Below are 15,623 nucleotides of genomic sequence, written 5' to 3' on the forward strand. Positions count from 1 at the left end.
AAAGACATGAACCATCCAACCAAACCAAAAAGGGAGACAAACGGTCTACCAAACAAAAGTTTGTTTGTTTGTTTGTTTCGTTTCTTTTTTAAAACAAGAAGGGGGGTTTCCTCTACGTGCCTTTTCCTAAACTTTTTTTCCCGTTTCCTTCCGAGGCATCACACCAAAGAAGTCAAAAAGGCTTTGAAAGCCATTTTCACCGTTATTCTGCTTCTTCTATTTATGCATGTAACATCGAGCTAAAACTTGTATCGCAGGAAGTAAAACTTGAAGGACATCGTCAGCAGCATGTGAAATACACTCACGACGGCGACAATGCCCATGAACCAAACACGACTCAGCGTTGCCTCCCAGAGACGCCAGAAGTTAATGAGCAAAAAGGCAGTGGACCAAACCCCGCCGACCATCACAATAACCCATTGGAGCGCGGAAACCGGAATTGTACAGAGAATCACCACTGGCAGAAAAATAAACATGCTATACCCGTAGAGGCAAAGCGTGTCCAACAATGAGACGGGTAGCTCCTTATACTTCATCATCCCCCACACAAAACAGCTCAGTCCAAAGCAATAGATGTAAATAACAATACTGGCAATGGATGCCATTGTAAAGTCATACTTCCACTTTTCTTCGCTATCCGATGCCCGATGACTAAACGCAATCCTACTCATAACATTGCTCACAACTCCCAGTGTCATCCACAAGGTTGTGGAGATCCAAAAGGGGCCGTACAAGTCGGGTTTTCCTGACAACTCCACACCTGTCTCTTGCAACTCATATGGCGGGGTCTGCACGGCGTAGTTACGCCACTCACGATCCATCAAAAAGTCTGGGGGCTTGACAGGCACCAAGGCGTTGCTCATTCGCAAAAGCACAAGCCGGGTGTCAACATCAAAAAATTGCTGGTAAAATTCAATGGTCCAAAACTTGGAGACCGATGTCGTTTGCTCATGTCGCTGCTCTTGTTGTTGCTGGTCTGCCGTTTGTGTGTATTGCTCTCTGACGGGCAATGCTGGAGACGGTGGAAGTGGTTGCGCTAGTGAACCTGGAGCGCTGGAGCCGTCGTAGAACTGTTGTTGCGAAGCATACGCCTGACTCGTGTCTGTGTGGCCCAGCGTCTGCCTAGGCTGGTCAGGTTGACCCGCGGAGGTGTACGTTGTTTGTGGCTCGGCGAAAGGAGTGATCATGGTGGTGTGCCCTTCTGCAGATGCCTGCAGCGCGGTGGGGACGTGGGAAAACTCAAATGGTTTCTCCTTGAAGGAATCCTCCCACTTCTCGTATGGGTTCGCCATAAAGCTTGAAGGTGTCAGTAGAACGGCGCTGCAGAGGCGCTTACGGCGAAGTCACGGGGCGGAGGAGGCGTCAGTTTGCTTCCAAAGCATGTGGAAAGGGAGAGGGAGGAGAAACGGGCACGGAAGAGAAAGAACGAATGGGAACTTGCAATGATAGCCAGAACGCAACAAATGAGAGTTGACCCCCCCCCCCAAAAAAAAAAAAAAAGACAACACCATGCTTGCAGCGCATAAATATTCAAGTGTGTCGGGCCACTCAGACACAACCACCACACAACGGCATCGCCATCCGTCTACCTTCACCATCACTTTCCTCGTTACTGCATGCGCATTCGTTCATCCTACCTGTAGTTATTTATATCACTGACGTGTCATCTCCCGCAACATATATATATAAGGGAACAACTCCTTTTTTCTTCTTACTTAAAAAAAAAAAGGAAAACCATATAAACACTCACTCACACACATGGATGTATATGTGCACGCATGCCGTAACGCATATTGCCCACATGTCTCCCTTCGTACGTGTATGGACAAATGTATATGCCGATTGCCAAATGGGCATCAACACCAAAATAAAAAAAAAAAGAAGTCAACGCCATGTTTCCAAACACGGCACAATTGTTGATGTTGTTTTCCGTTTTGTTTGTTCACTTAAAGGACCCACCGCAGGCGTCTCTGTCGGAGCGCAATGGCGATGACCCCCAGCAATGAGACCCCCAGCAGAACACTGGAGAGGATCTGCAACTGACGCCAACGTTCTGTCTCAACCTGTAAAGCGGCCTTCTTTGCTTCTAGTGCCTCGTGAAGCGCCTTCTCGGTCCCCAGCTCCATCCCCGGATTGTTGAACCATTCAAGTTCCTTGATCCCGCAGTTGCGAGAGGATACAGCCACCACAAGCTCTTGCGCCTCTTCATCGGTGAGCTGACAAGAGCACAGGTCCAGCGACTGAAGGTGCCGCATAGATGATACACACTTAATCAACGCCCGTCGCCCGACAGGCCCAACCCGGTAGTTTCCCCCAAGGTCCAGGCGAGCCAGCCGCGTGCTTTGCGTCTTTTCCACCGCCTCGGCAATGGCCACGAGTCCCACATCGCCAAAGCAGTTGACGGAAAGATTCAACGACTGCAGCCGCGAGTTGGAGGGCAGAATAAGATACCTCGCCACGCTCACCGCCCCTGCATCACCAATTTGGTTATCACTGATGTCCAGCGAACGTAAAGACGGATGCCCCATTAAGGCCTCGGCGATCATGGAGGCGCCGCGGTCACCGAGGACATTTAACGCTAGCGACAACTCCCGAATATACCTACTTGAGCAAATGCCGTCGCAGAGAGTCGGTATACCGCGTGGGGTTAGGTGGTTAGAGAGCAAAAAAAGTGTTTCAAGGCGAAGCTCTTGCAGTAAGTATGCCACGTCCAAAAGCGACTGGTCAAGGATGCCATTCTCGCCCAAATCAAGATACTTCAGCTCGCGGCAGTGCTTCATGAGGGCGTTGCAAAGGTACTTCGCGCCTTGGGAGCCTATCTTGTTATCCTTGATATCCAGCTCCCCCAGGCTCTTCATGCCATTAATGTACTTGTCCACAATCTCAACAAGTATCTCTGCGCTGATGTTGTTCCCCGACAAGTCGAGCGAGCGGACGAGTGCGGGATCCGTCACCGCTGACTCAAGCGGTTGGGTGGCAAGATCCCCGTAGGAAAGATGTATTTCCATTATTTCCCCTCCACACGCGAAGTTGAGAGCAACTTCGTCTCCCTTCGTCCCACTCCGTTTGACTGCAGGGAGAAACAAAAAAACAAAAAACACACACACACACGGACGCCGCGGAAAACAAAAAAGGTGGAAAATTCAATGAAAGAAAACGCACAGACAAACAAACAAAAAGGTGCAACCAAATCCGTCAATAAAGAGGAAGGGAAAAGGAATAAAAGGAAAAAGAGGGAGACTGCAATGGCGCGGCCACCGCGGGAGACTCACGCCTCGTTTCGTTATTATTAGCGTTTTACGTTGGTTGCTTTTACGCGCCGTGAGCGCTGTCTGCTGCGGCCGTTGCGCACCACTCCAGTGTGCGATGGGCAATACGCTTCAGCTCCACGCGAAGCAAAATGCTCATTCGCTTGTTGCACGAAAGCGTGCAACAGCCAGCGTCGTTGTCAGCGTGTGCCGCCGCTGCGCTGCCGCTCTTCTTCAGTAGCCGCTCGTCGTCCTCCAATGATGTGCCAAAGAGGTCGAGGATGCACCGGATCGTCTCGGCGATTGTGGCAACAACGCCCGCCTCCGTCGCGGCGCTCAAACTCACAAATGGGCCGTGACGCTCTAACCCGTCAAATTCCCCCGCCTGCGCCAAGTGCACGCGCAGCAGCGCGAGGAGCGCGGGCGGTGGGCGACCGTCGCGGCCAATCCAGCAACGACCCGCAAGGTGCAGGGCGTACTTCGCCACCAGCGCTGCCCGCCGTCCATCCCACTCATCAGCAACGACGCCCTCCGGAAGATCAAAGGGAAACGGCAACCGGTCGTGTTCGTTCTCCTCCATGACAAACCCGTAAAACTGCAAGAGCTCCCAGTTCTGCAGAGGGCCGTAGCTCATCCACAGTTCGCGACCCACGTCCTCAGCTGTGAGACTCGCCCCTATCTGCATCACAAAGTCCCCTCCGTCGGGTTCAACCTTTCGCACCAAAACATTACTGTGGTTGTGGTGGTTAATCATGTCTGCCACAGGCACCAAGGCAAGTACGACGCGTCCATCCACATTTAAATTGAAGGCACGAGAGTCAAACGTCGCGCGGGCCCACATCATCGCCTCAATAGAGAAGCAGTCCAGGAAGTTCTCCTTTCCAAGCCTGCAGCTCCCTGCAAACGCCTCATAGATGAGAGGTAAGACCGTCATTACCGTCGTGTGATACTGCACCAATTGTGCCCTCTTGGCCAGCACGTCATCTAACACATCAAGACCTTCCAGCTCCGCAAGATCATCCCAGTCCCAGAAACTTGGAACGGTGGGGTACTCGCTAGGGCACGATAACAGCAGATCGCTCCAGTGCGACGACGACGCCACATACCGCTCATAGACGAGGCAAAGAACGAGGAGTGGTTCATCGCCAGAGATCATGCCCGACAATTCGGCGGAAGCATGGACCACCCGCCCCAACTCGCAATACTGCACAACTGTATCGATAAAGAACATGTTTTCGCGAGGTACACGCAAAAGATCGCCAAACGCCGGTAGTGGAGCGTTGCACACGAGTGAGCCCTCCACGCCAGGTGCGGCAGGCAGCACAAGGTAAGGAGACGCCACGACCCCCCTCATGACGGGTTGTGAACCGATATGTGGTGTAGCGGTGGCTGGCTTCATTGTGGTGGTCATATGTTCGTCAAGCGCCTCGCGCAGCCGTGAGGCAGCTGCAGTGTCATTCATGCGATCAATGCTCAATCGCAGCACCTTCACCGCCAGTTGTTCGTTCCAAGCGTCAACAGGCCGCTTGAAAGCCTCTGTGAATGAAGGGGAAAGATGCTCCCACACTACACGGTGGTCCGCAGCAATAATGCGGCACATCCACAGAAATCGGGAAAAGTCGCTGCCCTCACTCTGCTCGAGTAGCTGCAGATCCAAAAACGAACGCTTCACAGAGGCGCAGGCGCTGGCATCCAATTCTGCTTCAAGCCATGCTGCCACTTCCAGTTCCAACTTCGCCATCTCTCTCCAGCTCCACAGCAGCAACAGCAAATGCAACAATAACAGCCTCTCTTGGTATTCTTTAGATTTGACATGCAACAGGACGAAGCAGCGAGGGAGTTAGACGCAAACGACACAAGGAGGAGTGGAGGGAAAAAGAGAGGAAAAGAGAGATAAGTGGAGGGAGTTGTTCGTACGTCCCCCCTCCCCCCACCCACCCCACACACATAACAGCAAGAAAAAATTAACAAGAAAAAAAAAAAAATAAAGCTCCTCAGTTATTCCATTGCCCCAGAAACGTGTGTTGCGCAACACACACACACACAGAAAGAGATAGAAGTGCCAATGTAACACACATCCGTTTGAAAATAAAACAAAACAAAAACGTCTTCAGTTGGTGTTCGCCTTCTCCTTGAGGTGGCAATTTGCCAGGCGTTCCAGAACACCGACCACCGCGGAGTTGTCCTTGTCGCCCTCGCCGTTCTGCACCATCGACTGGAACAGCTGCGCGTTAACGGCGGTGCTTGGAAGCGGTGCCCCGAACTCCTTGGCGGTGTCCATCACAATGCCGAGGTCCTTGCTCTGGAGCGCGGCCTTAAAGCCGGGCTCGCGGTTGCCGGCGAAAAGACGCTGGGGTTTCACGTCAAGCGTCCAGCACTGCGCGGCCCCACCCTTGACCGCCTCTATAACTCGCTCAGCATCCACGTCACACTTCTCTGCAAAGACAAGCATTTCGCCCATGGCCACCATCTGCGCCGCCACCATGATCTGGTTAACGGCCTTGCACACCTGACCGGCTCCACTGGCGCCAATGTATGTGATCTGCTTGCCCATCGCCTGCAGCACTGGCATGGCCCTTTGCATCGCCTCTTCGTCACCACCAACCATGATGGTAAGAGTGCCGTTCTTGGCGCCAATGTCGCCGCCAGAGACGGGAGCGTCGAGGCAGCGCACCTTCTTTTCCTTCCACATCCTCTCCGCAATCTCTCGGGCAGTGGACGGCTTGATTGTGCTGTTGTCAATCAAAATAGATCCCGGGCGAACGCCCAAGTAGATGCCAGCCTTGCCGAACACCAGCTCGTATACATCGGGAGAGTCGGAGACGTTCGTGATGACGATGTCCACCTTCGACGCGAGGTCAGCCGGGGAGGCGGCGGCCTGCGCGCCCTGCCGCACCAATTCCTCCATTTTTGAACTGGTGCGGTTAAACACTGTCAGCGGGAACCCGGCCTTGAGAATGTTGGCAGCCATCGACCTCCCCATGAGGCCAAGCCCAATGTAACCAACTTTCAGTGTCATTTTTGTTTCTGATTTTTTATTTTTAGAATTTGTGCTCTCTCTTGTAGCGGTGGCTGTTTTATCCTTTCGCCTTTTGAAATTTTATCTTATCGCGTCTTCCGCGTTTACTGTGCTTGAATGTATTTTTTTTTTTTTACGGGCTCTGATGATCCTGCACCGCAGGGCCCACGAAAAAAAGGGCAGAATCAACGAAAGAAAGAAAGAAAGAGAGAAAGAGAGAAGGGAAGAAAGTGGTGGAATTCACCAAAGAAAAAAAAAAGCAAGACTACACAGCGAATATCTACAGAGCTTGCATATGTAGAAAAATAAGGACACAGAAAACGGGGGCACTTCAAGACGGTGTGACGAGGGCATTCCCTCATGACAGCAAGAAGAACTCTCGCCGCATGTCCTCCTGTAGACCATCGAAGCATGCCACAGGCGGTATTTCGAGTACTTCCTCAATATTCGCCATCTTCACGGATGCCGGTGTCCAGGCTTCATGTTTTGACTGAAACACGTTGTACGCAATCCGGCTGATACGCGGAGAAATGCCAAGTCGAGCACGCACATTCGACATATGCATCGACAACGCCCTCGATGCCTGAAACACAAACACGCGCACCGGTAGCGGTGTCAGGCTCGGACGCGACCGCCTCACCAGGGCGATAAACTGCATACAGTCAGCATGCAACGGGTTTGTGTTATCCACGACAAGACTTTTTCCGGCGTCCCACCACTTTGCGGCCTCTGACAGGCACTTCGCCTTCGTTTTAAGGATGTCGCGGTTGATGTGGATGTAGCCGGCCGGCTGTAAGAAACGGCTAAAAAACGTCGTTTTGCCGCAGCCAGGATATCCCACAAATATCACCATCTCCTGCGCCGTCCGATAAAAAATTGCCGGCGCAGGTACCGCAAAGCTGCACCGTTCACCCTCCGCGTTAATGCGGTTGATTGTGAGATGCTCGTACGACGATGGCAGGTTTCCAAGCTCACTCGGGCCAAGACCGCCCCAGTCCACATCGCACGGTGCATCCGCCACCGCCGTCAAGAGCCGCTTGGAGATAACTTTCCCCGCCCCCTTTAGCGTGCTGTCATCGTCACCGTCGTTGTCAAACAGTTCCGTCTGCGGGCAGCGGTATAACTGCTCTGGCGTGAGAAACGGCACATCAATGTTGAAGGCAAACTTGCGGTCAGAGCAACTGAAGTCCTTCTTTCGTCCCGCCAAAGTGGCGGTCTTCCGTCCAGCGGCGTCTCCAACGTAAACGGCACACCCAACAAGGTCGCTGGCAACAAGCAGCTTCTCCGACACGACGGCGCTCGCATGATCCTGCAGTAGACTCCACATTCCCACGTTGGGCTTTCGCCAGACATCCTCCTTTGTAGCAAGGAAGACTGCCAACGGCATCCCAAGCGCCTCGCTCATATTGATAATCTTCCGCTTGACGCTCTCCGCCTTCTTTTCATTCCACGCCCTTCCTCCAATGCCGGCCTGATTGCTCAGAATGGCAACCATAAAGCCCGCGTCGTACAGCAGCCGCAAGTACTGCGGCACGACAGGCAGCAGCCACCTCCAATCGGTGGGGTCGTCGCGAGGAAACACCGCCCCGCTCTGCGGCACAATGAGTGTGTCGTCCAAGTCAAAGGCGGCCACCTTGAGGCGCAGACCATTCCCAGCAACACCAAACAGCGAGTGCCGCACCAGATCGGCAGACGGCAACAATGCCAAAACGGAGCCGTGAAGCAGCTTCCAGTCACTAAGTAAAGAATTTGGCAAGACGTTGGTTCTCAGCACCTGCGGTGACGGGGTCCTGGCGCGCTTCATCCACCTTGAGCTTCTTCCCCTCTGCGCAAAATAAAAAAGGCTTAAAAAGGACCACCCAGAAGTGCATGCAAGACACCCCCGGCCATTTACACACACCTACACGGACGCTGCTGCTGCTGCTGCTTGTACTGCGTTGCCTGTTTGTCGCTCCCGTGGACAAACTACGAGGACCATCCCCCGCATTCTCTTTTTTTTTAAGTCTCTTTTCTCCCATTTTTTTTTTACTTGTTTGCTTTTGTTTGCGTTTTCATCTTCGGTCTCTTTGCGTTACTCCGTCCTCCCTTACTTATTGCGCTAATGTGACGCACGAAGTTCCTGCTGCAGCAGTTCCATCTTTTTGACCACACCAAAAGTAGCCCTAAACACCTTCTTGCAGTCCTCTGGGCTCATTGCCAGGAACACGGCGACGTCGATCTCCTCCCGCTCTAGCACCGGCGCGAGTGAGGCCATCCCTCGCCCCTCAAAGTGACGCTTCAGCAGCTGCACCCCGGCCGCCCCCTCAACGTCTTTTTTCGCTGCTAACGACGATGATGCTTTTTTAGCCGGTTCCGGCAGGGCATCAGGCGGAAGTGTGGCAGCCGCATGCACGAGTGCGCGTGAGAGTCTTCCCAAGTACGCGGTACTTGCCCACCGCCTGTACTCCGCCAGCACCACATCCGATGTCGTCTTATCCGCCGTGTTTGTGAAAACAACTTCCTTCAATACCTTTTCCTCCATGACGGTGCTCCACCTCTCCATGTCCCGCACGGTGTCAGTGACCAGCCGGTGGCCAAGACGACTTCGTAGCTCCTCCAACTTCTTCACTGTCAGCTGCAGTCGCTCCAGGTAGCCATCGGCGCCACCAGAAACTTCACCGTAGCACGCAGTCAGCACACGCTGTGTCTCCGGAAACTTCTCCAGCGCGGTTGTCACTCGGTGCACCTGCTCACGGAGCCTCCATACCTCCATCAGGGAGGATCCGCCCGACTTCTGGATAGAAAAAAAATCCGGTAACGGCAGGAGTGCATTAGCGTCTGCCTCATGGACGACAAACGGCATCCAATCAAAGTGCACACCGGCAGAGGGAGGCGCAAGCATCGCGCAAAAGGCCGGGTCATACAGAAAAAGCGTGTAGGACTCAAAATGCTTTAGCTTGTTGCGCCGCTCCCGCCGCCACCTCTCACGTGCGCGTGAGAGATCGCCCGTCGCCACGAGGAGCTTGCGACATTCTCCGGAGACTGGAACCACCGCGCCGTCCTCTAGTGGCTGAAGATTTGCCTGTGGCACATCAGCAAATGTAATCAGCTTTGCAGGGAGATGTGCGTCGTTCTCGCACAAGGACTTTCGCACGCCCGAGAAGAAGTCGGTGTCAGAAAGGAACGCCGCCATCAACGAACTACACGCAAACCTCACTTGCGGCAAGCGCGAAAGGATCTCCTTGACGGTGTGCGCGGCGAAAGGATGCGGCTCAGGTAGGATTATTGTCTGGATGCCATCAAACGGGATTGCCATGCCGCTGCGGGTTAGAGCGGGACGCAGCACGGCATCGACGAAGCGTGAGGCCTGCGATGCGTCTTGCGCGAATGGGAGGCCAACGAGGACGCTCTGCGCCTTACGAAAGTCAAGATCATCGCCCTCTGTAGAGGCAAGCACGTAGGCACCATTCGTCAGAGGGGGTTCACCCTCGACCGAAGCGTCCACAAGCAGTGTTGTGTGTCTCGCAGCCTTCTCAAAGTCACACGTCACGTATAAACTCGGTGGGGCATGTCGCAAATACGCAGGAGTGCGACGGACCTCATTGATGAGCTTCGGCAGCGCCGTCTTGTGCGGGCGACTCAGTCGCAGCATACCCCCACACCGCAGGGCGGCAGCGGTGGTGAGGAGCGTGTGGGTGTTATGACTGAGAGAAACCCGCATCGTGCGGCGAACAAACGCAGCGGAATGACATTATATATAAAAAAACAAAAAGAGGGAAAGAGGCACAGGCAGGAGTACACGTGCATGCATCGAGATACTGTCGCCGTGCAGCCCATGCGGTATTTCTCTCACTTTCTCTCTGTGTTTGTGTTTGTGAACAGCGACAAGCGAGGTGTTGCAACAAAAAAAAAAAAGGAGATTAAAAACAAAACAAAAAAAATCGGGCACCGATGAAGGCGCAGTTACGTAATACCGGGCTTCCTCCCTCTTACTGGGATGCTCCTACAGCTCCCCCGCGCTCATGCCTCCTTGCCGCGGGGATTTACACACACACACACACACACACACACACACACGCATACGCACATACCCCACCAGACCTATCACTTCCGCCACGGCTCCTTGGAGGATTTGGCGTAGTAGCCCCCCATTGCACCGAAGAATACGCCAAGAACTGCACCGAACGTCGTGCCACCCTCATTCTTTCCGCCTTCAAAAACAACAAGTGCCCCGCTAACTGCAGCCGCGGAAAGAGTCGCGGCCGCAATCGTTGAGCTCACGGGTGTCACAATGAGGTGGAAGATGCCGAGAATAGTCACGCTTGTGGAGAGCGCGGCGCACGAGCCGACTACGACTTTATCCGTAAACTGGCGCTTCGACAGCTGCACTGGAAAAAAGTGTTGGCTCACCGCGGGAGCAATCCACCTATGGCGCAGCATTTAGAATAGATGCGTGTGTATACACTGTTCCTCTTTGGCCTTCACCATCAACACCACACCCAAATAAGACGAAAGGAAACAAGCAACTATCACGTGGAACACACACATACACACGGAAGGGTAGAAAAAAAGGAAAAGACGATGCAGCGAAGGAAGAGAAATTGACGTCATAACTCCAGCAGAAGTATTCACGTTTTTATTACTAGTCAAGTTTACTTGAAAGTGGTATTTGTTAGCACTAACTGAGACCTGACACACACGCACATCGGTATTACACGTGTTTATGTCCTTCCCATACATGTCACAAGGTACGGCATGAATGTATGCGAATGTATGACGTTCCTCCTGTTTTCTTTTTCCGTTAGAATGCAGCAGAAAGTACCCCCCCCAAAGGATGTGTGGGGGTTAAGTAACAATACTACTCCTATGGGAGCATCCATGTGTGTTTGCTGTTGTTGTTCTTGTTCTTCTTCTCCCCTTTTAAACCCTCGTCTGTTTTTCCCCCTTGCTAAACAAAGTGGATGTCATGCGTCGTAAAGTGGCAAAGGAGTTTTGTGATGCTTTCCTGGTCCAGCACTCGTGCTCGACTGTTAAACACGGGGTCCTGCATCACGGTCTCTAAATGCTCCTTAAATTCGGCAAGACTCTTTCCATCGGTTACCCCCTCCATCTTCTGGTAGCTGCAGTACTTCTCATATAAGGTCTGAACGGCGTTCTTGGTGCGGAAGATGGACGACACCTTCTTGTTCTTCCTATTAAAAATAAACTTGACGAGTCCGTCCCACTCCTCAAAGTCCACATCCGGTGCAGGGTGCTTCGGGTCAAGACGAATCACGCTGGACTCCACCTTAGGCGGGGGGTTAAAACTATTTTTGCTGATCTTCATCAGGTGGCTGCAGCGCGCCAGAAGCTGAGCGTTAACCGAAAGACGACAGTACGCCTCGGAGCCCGGCTGGGCACACACGCGCAGGGCAAACTCCCGCTGAAACATCAGTACGGCGCATTTAAACGTCGGCTTCCTCAGAAGCTTAAAGACGAGGGCGGAGGAAATGGCGTATGGCACATTCGCCACGCACTTGTCAAAGTAGGGAAACTCGTGTTCGAGGCAGTTGCCCCGAATCACCTGCAACTTCGACGCCAACGGGGTGTTTTGAAAGCGCTTGTTGAGCTCCGCCACCATGCGGGGGTCCACCTCGAAGGCAATCACCCGCTTCGAGGCCTGCAGCAGCTTTTCGGTCAGATTCCCTGTGCCAGGGCCAATTTCTAACACCACGTCCGTGGGCTTAATCGCCGCCTTCTCTACGATGGCGGCAATGACGAGGGGATTCTTCAGGATGTGCTGCCCAAAGCCCTTGTTGAACACCATGCCGCTCTGACTGCCGCCCGTCTTGAGCCCCACCATCTCACTCTTCTTCGCCGACTTGTGGGGCGCCGTCTTTCCCAGTGTAGAGACTCGCGTGGCAAACTTCAACTTTTTTGAGGCGGCATGCAGCGGCTCCGCGGTGATGATACCCATGGAAACCGTACGCGACCCCTTCTGCATGCCGGGCGACCTCCTTTTTTTTTTATGTTGCTTTTTGCGTGCCTCAACCAACTCAGAAGAAGAGACGCACAGAACCCCGCCACACACACACACACAGACACATACACACAGAAGAAAAAAAAATTTTTAAAAAAAAACGCAGCAGAAAAGTAAAACACCTTTTACACAACAATAATAATAATAAACCAAAAGCAGAGCATAAGGAAAAAAAGATGAACAAGGGAATATGATATGATGGGGAGCATAAAACCGTTTAGCAACGACCCCGTTGCAGTACGTGTGCCCCAACTGGCCCACTCCCGCAGAGGGTGCGACACAGGAAAATGCACAGATGCGTCTATACGGCAAGTCCACATAAGAGGAAGAGTGACAGCAACAGAGGAAAGGCCCATCGCAGCGAGTCACAAAACAACCCATGCAACGCCGTTGCGACCACGCCGGCAACCCGCATTTTGTTCCCCAGGAACAACAGCAGTAGAGAAAAAACCACCCGCATCGCTTGGAATCGTTGAGTGCGTTATTGGGGAAGCAAACAACGGGGTATCGTAAAACACCACTGAGGCTTTGTCTGGCGCATTTTTGAGGGGTAGCTGAAAGCCTTCTACGGTCACAGCTCCAGCTGTAGACGTGGTGCCGTTATTATTGCTGGTAAAGCTGGACAATGCAACCCTGTTTGGGGTTGACGCAGTGGCTTCTTTGCCGTTTTCTACCGCGGAGTTCCAGCAGCATTCCATAAAAGACAGTGCCTGGGCATTGACGGCAGCTGTGGGCTCTGGGAACACGTAAAACCTCGCACCACTGTTGTCATTGACAAACTGCCGCAAATATGCTATTGCCTCTTGCGCAGAAAGACTCATTGTCCAATACCACGTGCAGCCACTTCTTCCCTCTTTCTTTCTTTCTCTCCTCCTCCTCCTCCTCCTCCAGATTTATATTTCGTCTGTTTGTCTGGCGCCCTTTCGGCTACTTTAGCGGCGATGGCAAAAAAAGGAGAGACGCATTCGCCACCTCCTCCCAAGAGGGCAGGGCCATGTACTCTGGGTCCCCGCGTTATCCTGCATGCCTCTCGGTATCACCCCAACGCACCCCGCAAGTCAAAGCCGGAGCATGCAACACGCATGCAACTGACAGCAATGGTCGTTAGGCGGGGTGGGGAGGAGAGTTGAATCTGAGCACGGGAAAACGTGCAGACACACGCAAAAGACCCATTTTTTTGCAGAACAACCAAACAAAAACGATGGTGCAAGGGCGGGCAGAGCAGCTGTCAACTGCCAAACACAAGAACTGGCACGCTCATTTTTTTGTTTGTTTTTTTTTTAAGGGGGGGGGAGGGAGCAGTGAGAGTAAAAAAAAAAAAAAATCGTGGCGGCAAGAAGGAAGACAACAACTCCGTCTGAAGCATCAGGCGTGATTTCCGGCCGCGGGTGCGACATGTTCCGCCAAAACCTTCCCTTTGACCTCACTCTTTTCGCCACCTCGAATTGGAGTTGGCGCCCGGGCGCCATCCTCGGTTGAGAGACGAGGAGGAGTTACGTTACCGCCACTTTTCTCATGGCACAAAGTTCCGTTAAGGATTTCCGCCGCGGAGAGCGCTGTCCCGCCCGTTGGCTCGTCGGCCAGTGAGGAGGCAGCGTGCTTTGCCTTCGGGGTATTGCACACAACGCACGCCGTCGCTTGTGACCTGTTCACGTACGTACAAGCGTGGCAGGGCCACGCCGCGTGTTTTCGCTGCGGCGATGGAAGGGCCTTAAGAGGCTCCTCCACAGGACTAATCAGGATGATGTCCTCCGGTCGCAAATCAATGAAGGCAACCTTCTTGTTCTCAACCGCAAGAGCCCGCATCAAACTCTTGCCGGTCAATTTCTCCACCAAACCCGCAAGTCTTGCCAGGCTCCGCAGCTGGGGAACGTCGACAAACATCCGCGAATACTCCAACAGCGTCAGACGCGCCAAACGGCGCACCTTTCGCTTCTCTGCACCCTCTACCCGCGTCACAGCGAGTTGAACTAATTTTTCTTGCAGTGCATGGTCAGTCGCCATCGCTGCGTGGAAAGAGAAGCTGCAGGCGTCCACTATTTTCTCAAGCAGCTGAAGGTACGCGTACGCGTGTGGGGAACCCGTTTGCAGGTGGTCGCGTAGGAGGCTCAGCACAACAAGGGGGTGCTCCTCTACCAAAGAGAGAAACTCCGCCGATAGCTTCGCAGGAGTAGCGCTCGCTTCAACAAAAACTTTTGATACATGATACCGCAGCCTAGCCTCGGCAAAGGTTCGCCTAAGGAAATCCATCTTCCGCAACGGCGCGACACCTACCAAGGCAGCAGGCACTCTGCACTCAACTTCACCTCACCACACCAGAGAGAAAAAAAGGGTAAACACAAAAAAAAAAAATGAGGAGGCAGCGGCAAGTGAAATGGACAAGCAGGGACCAACTGTAACAACAAAAAAAAGGCGCACACAAAGTAAAACGGGGCATGTGTGCGTTTTGCATGGGTGGATGAAGTTGGGGGTGCTTCAATGTCAGTTCTGCTACCGGCGTTGCCTCCACCCCTCCCCCTTCGCTACGCCGCAGTTGCATACCACATTTTCGTGCAAATTCGTACGCTGGAAGGTAACTCGCGTACGAAGCGCCGCTGACGCTGAACAGCGGCTGATCCACCTCCGCGTGCACCATCTGCAGCTTGGGGTGTAGGAATTCCGTGTACCTGCGTGTGCAGACGTCGTAGAGCGTCATCAACAAGGCCGCTGGGACGGCGTTAAGCATGGGCCGACTGGTGAAGAAGCCATCAAAGACCTTCGTGATGCCGTGCCGGACCCGCATCTCCAAAATGCATGATCGATACGTGTGTGGTTTGCCCCTCGTAAATTGATTGCGCAGGTGCAGCTGGTGTTTGATGGGCAAAAAGGGATACTGCAAAAGTAGCCCCAGCATGGCACCCAGATGGCAGTAGAGAAACAGCATGCAGGTGTGGTGATACACGCCGTCGTACCGTGTCACCTTGTACACCCCAAACTAAGCGCCAAACTGCAACAGCCGACCAACCGCCGCGGCCGTTACGCCACGGTAAACACCAAGAACTACAGAGGGCTTCTCTCGGAGAGCCGTCTTCACGACATTCCCCACACCAGTGGCCCCACCGGTGTGGCGTACACGGCGGTGCGATACCCGTATGACGTGCTGCGCGCCACACCGGTGGGGCCACCGGCGGCAAACCCTCGCAGAATTCTACTGTCCCACGGCAACAGCTCGCGCAGCCACATAGAAGCTGCCAAGAAGAAAGACATACTCTGACATGCTCCACAATATCGGCGGCCCGGCAAACCAGCGGATGCCGAGCAGTGTGCGGAAGAACTGAGCCCGCTTGTCCAAGGCATAAATGCGGTTGGAGTCCCCCGG

The 15,623-nt window shown here is 53.4% G+C and overlaps 12 protein-coding genes across 12 annotated transcripts, besides 10 other annotated features; 1 reads left to right on the forward strand and 11 right to left on the reverse strand.

Moving 5' to 3' along the window:
* Window positions 1-58: 58 nt before the first annotated feature.
* Window positions 59-90: a microsatellite.
* A 149-nt stretch (window positions 91-239) lies between these two features.
* TraAM80_08330 (protein YIPF2) lies at window positions 240-1,292 on the reverse strand (the record flags this gene model as incomplete). Its single annotated transcript, XM_029385082.1, has 1 exon — window positions 240-1,292. One exon carries the CDS (start codon window positions 1,290-1,292, stop codon window positions 240-242), a length of 1,053 nt encoding a protein of 350 aa, XP_029235038.1.
* Window positions 1,293-1,946: 654 nt separating this feature from the next.
* On the reverse strand, window positions 1,947-3,008 carry TraAM80_08331 (leucine-rich repeat protein; the record flags this gene model as incomplete). Its single annotated transcript, XM_029385083.1, has 1 exon — window positions 1,947-3,008. The coding sequence occupies one exon, from the start codon at window positions 3,006-3,008 to the stop codon at window positions 1,947-1,949; it is 1,062 nt and encodes a 353-aa protein (XP_029235039.1).
* A 304-nt stretch (window positions 3,009-3,312) lies between these two features.
* TraAM80_08332 (SET domain containing protein) lies at window positions 3,313-4,989 on the reverse strand (the record flags this gene model as incomplete). The annotated part of the gene is made up of 1 exon (XM_029385084.1): window positions 3,313-4,989. One exon carries the CDS (start codon window positions 4,987-4,989, stop codon window positions 3,313-3,315), a length of 1,677 nt encoding a protein of 558 aa, XP_029235040.1.
* Window positions 4,990-4,996: 7 nt separating this feature from the next.
* Window positions 4,997-5,035: a microsatellite.
* Window positions 5,036-5,203: 168 nt separating this feature from the next.
* Window positions 5,204-5,237: a sequence feature (A-rich).
* Window positions 5,238-5,358: 121 nt separating this feature from the next.
* Window positions 5,359-6,267, reverse strand: TraAM80_08333 (2-hydroxy-3-oxopropionate reductase; the record flags this gene model as incomplete). The annotated part of the gene is made up of 1 exon (XM_029385085.1): window positions 5,359-6,267. One exon carries the CDS (start codon window positions 6,265-6,267, stop codon window positions 5,359-5,361), a length of 909 nt encoding a protein of 302 aa, XP_029235041.1.
* Window positions 6,268-6,436: 169 nt separating this feature from the next.
* Window positions 6,437-6,498: a sequence feature (A-rich).
* Window positions 6,499-6,625: 127 nt separating this feature from the next.
* On the reverse strand, window positions 6,626-8,071 carry TraAM80_08334 (putative polynucleotide kinase 3'-phosphatase; the record flags this gene model as incomplete). The annotated part of the gene is made up of 1 exon (XM_029385086.1): window positions 6,626-8,071. The coding sequence occupies one exon, from the start codon at window positions 8,069-8,071 to the stop codon at window positions 6,626-6,628; it is 1,446 nt and encodes a 481-aa protein (XP_029235042.1).
* Window positions 8,072-8,177: 106 nt separating this feature from the next.
* Window positions 8,178-8,203: a microsatellite.
* Window positions 8,204-8,365: 162 nt separating this feature from the next.
* TraAM80_08335 (putative serine peptidase) lies at window positions 8,366-9,898 on the reverse strand (the record flags this gene model as incomplete). The annotated part of the gene is made up of 1 exon (XM_029385087.1): window positions 8,366-9,898. One exon carries the CDS (start codon window positions 9,896-9,898, stop codon window positions 8,366-8,368), a length of 1,533 nt encoding a protein of 510 aa, XP_029235043.1.
* A 248-nt stretch (window positions 9,899-10,146) lies between these two features.
* Window positions 10,147-10,187: a sequence feature (A-rich).
* Window positions 10,188-10,291: 104 nt separating this feature from the next.
* Window positions 10,292-10,323: a microsatellite.
* Window positions 10,324-10,350: 27 nt separating this feature from the next.
* On the reverse strand, window positions 10,351-10,686 carry TraAM80_08336 (uncharacterized protein; the record flags this gene model as incomplete). Its single annotated transcript, XM_029385088.1, has 1 exon — window positions 10,351-10,686. The coding sequence occupies one exon, from the start codon at window positions 10,684-10,686 to the stop codon at window positions 10,351-10,353; it is 336 nt and encodes a 111-aa protein (XP_029235044.1).
* Window positions 10,687-11,194: 508 nt separating this feature from the next.
* Window positions 11,195-12,229, reverse strand: TraAM80_08337 (putative ribosomal RNA adenine dimethylase family protein; the record flags this gene model as incomplete). Its single annotated transcript, XM_029385089.1, has 1 exon — window positions 11,195-12,229. The coding sequence occupies one exon, from the start codon at window positions 12,227-12,229 to the stop codon at window positions 11,195-11,197; it is 1,035 nt and encodes a 344-aa protein (XP_029235045.1).
* An 80-nt stretch (window positions 12,230-12,309) lies between these two features.
* Window positions 12,310-12,339: a microsatellite.
* A 291-nt stretch (window positions 12,340-12,630) lies between these two features.
* Window positions 12,631-13,086, reverse strand: TraAM80_08338 (uncharacterized protein; the record flags this gene model as incomplete). Its single annotated transcript, XM_029385090.1, has 1 exon — window positions 12,631-13,086. One exon carries the CDS (start codon window positions 13,084-13,086, stop codon window positions 12,631-12,633), a length of 456 nt encoding a protein of 151 aa, XP_029235046.1.
* Window positions 13,087-13,132: 46 nt separating this feature from the next.
* Window positions 13,133-13,154: a microsatellite.
* Window positions 13,155-13,525: 371 nt separating this feature from the next.
* Window positions 13,526-13,547: a microsatellite.
* Window positions 13,548-13,630: 83 nt separating this feature from the next.
* On the reverse strand, window positions 13,631-14,515 carry TraAM80_08339 (uncharacterized protein; the record flags this gene model as incomplete). Its single annotated transcript, XM_029385091.1, has 1 exon — window positions 13,631-14,515. The coding sequence occupies one exon, from the start codon at window positions 14,513-14,515 to the stop codon at window positions 13,631-13,633; it is 885 nt and encodes a 294-aa protein (XP_029235047.1).
* A 52-nt stretch (window positions 14,516-14,567) lies between these two features.
* On the reverse strand, window positions 14,568-15,158 carry TraAM80_08340 (solute carrier family 25 (mitochondrial adenine nucleotide translocator), member 4/5/6/31; the record flags this gene model as incomplete). Its single annotated transcript, XM_029385092.1, has 1 exon — window positions 14,568-15,158. The coding sequence occupies one exon, from the start codon at window positions 15,156-15,158 to the stop codon at window positions 14,568-14,570; it is 591 nt and encodes a 196-aa protein (XP_029235048.1).
* Window positions 15,159-15,167: 9 nt separating this feature from the next.
* On the forward strand, window positions 15,168-15,518 carry TraAM80_08341 (uncharacterized protein; the record flags this gene model as incomplete). Its single annotated transcript, XM_029385093.1, has 1 exon — window positions 15,168-15,518. One exon carries the CDS (start codon window positions 15,168-15,170, stop codon window positions 15,516-15,518), a length of 351 nt encoding a protein of 116 aa, XP_029235049.1.
* Between the last annotated feature and the right edge of the window lie 105 nt (window positions 15,519-15,623).

The sequence above is a fragment of the Trypanosoma rangeli genome, assembly GCF_003719475.1.
Source record: "Trypanosoma rangeli strain AM80 chromosome Unknown Tra_15.4_contig_00402, whole genome shotgun sequence".
In the NCBI taxonomy this organism is placed as follows: Eukaryota; Euglenozoa; class Kinetoplastea; order Trypanosomatida; family Trypanosomatidae; genus Trypanosoma; species Trypanosoma rangeli.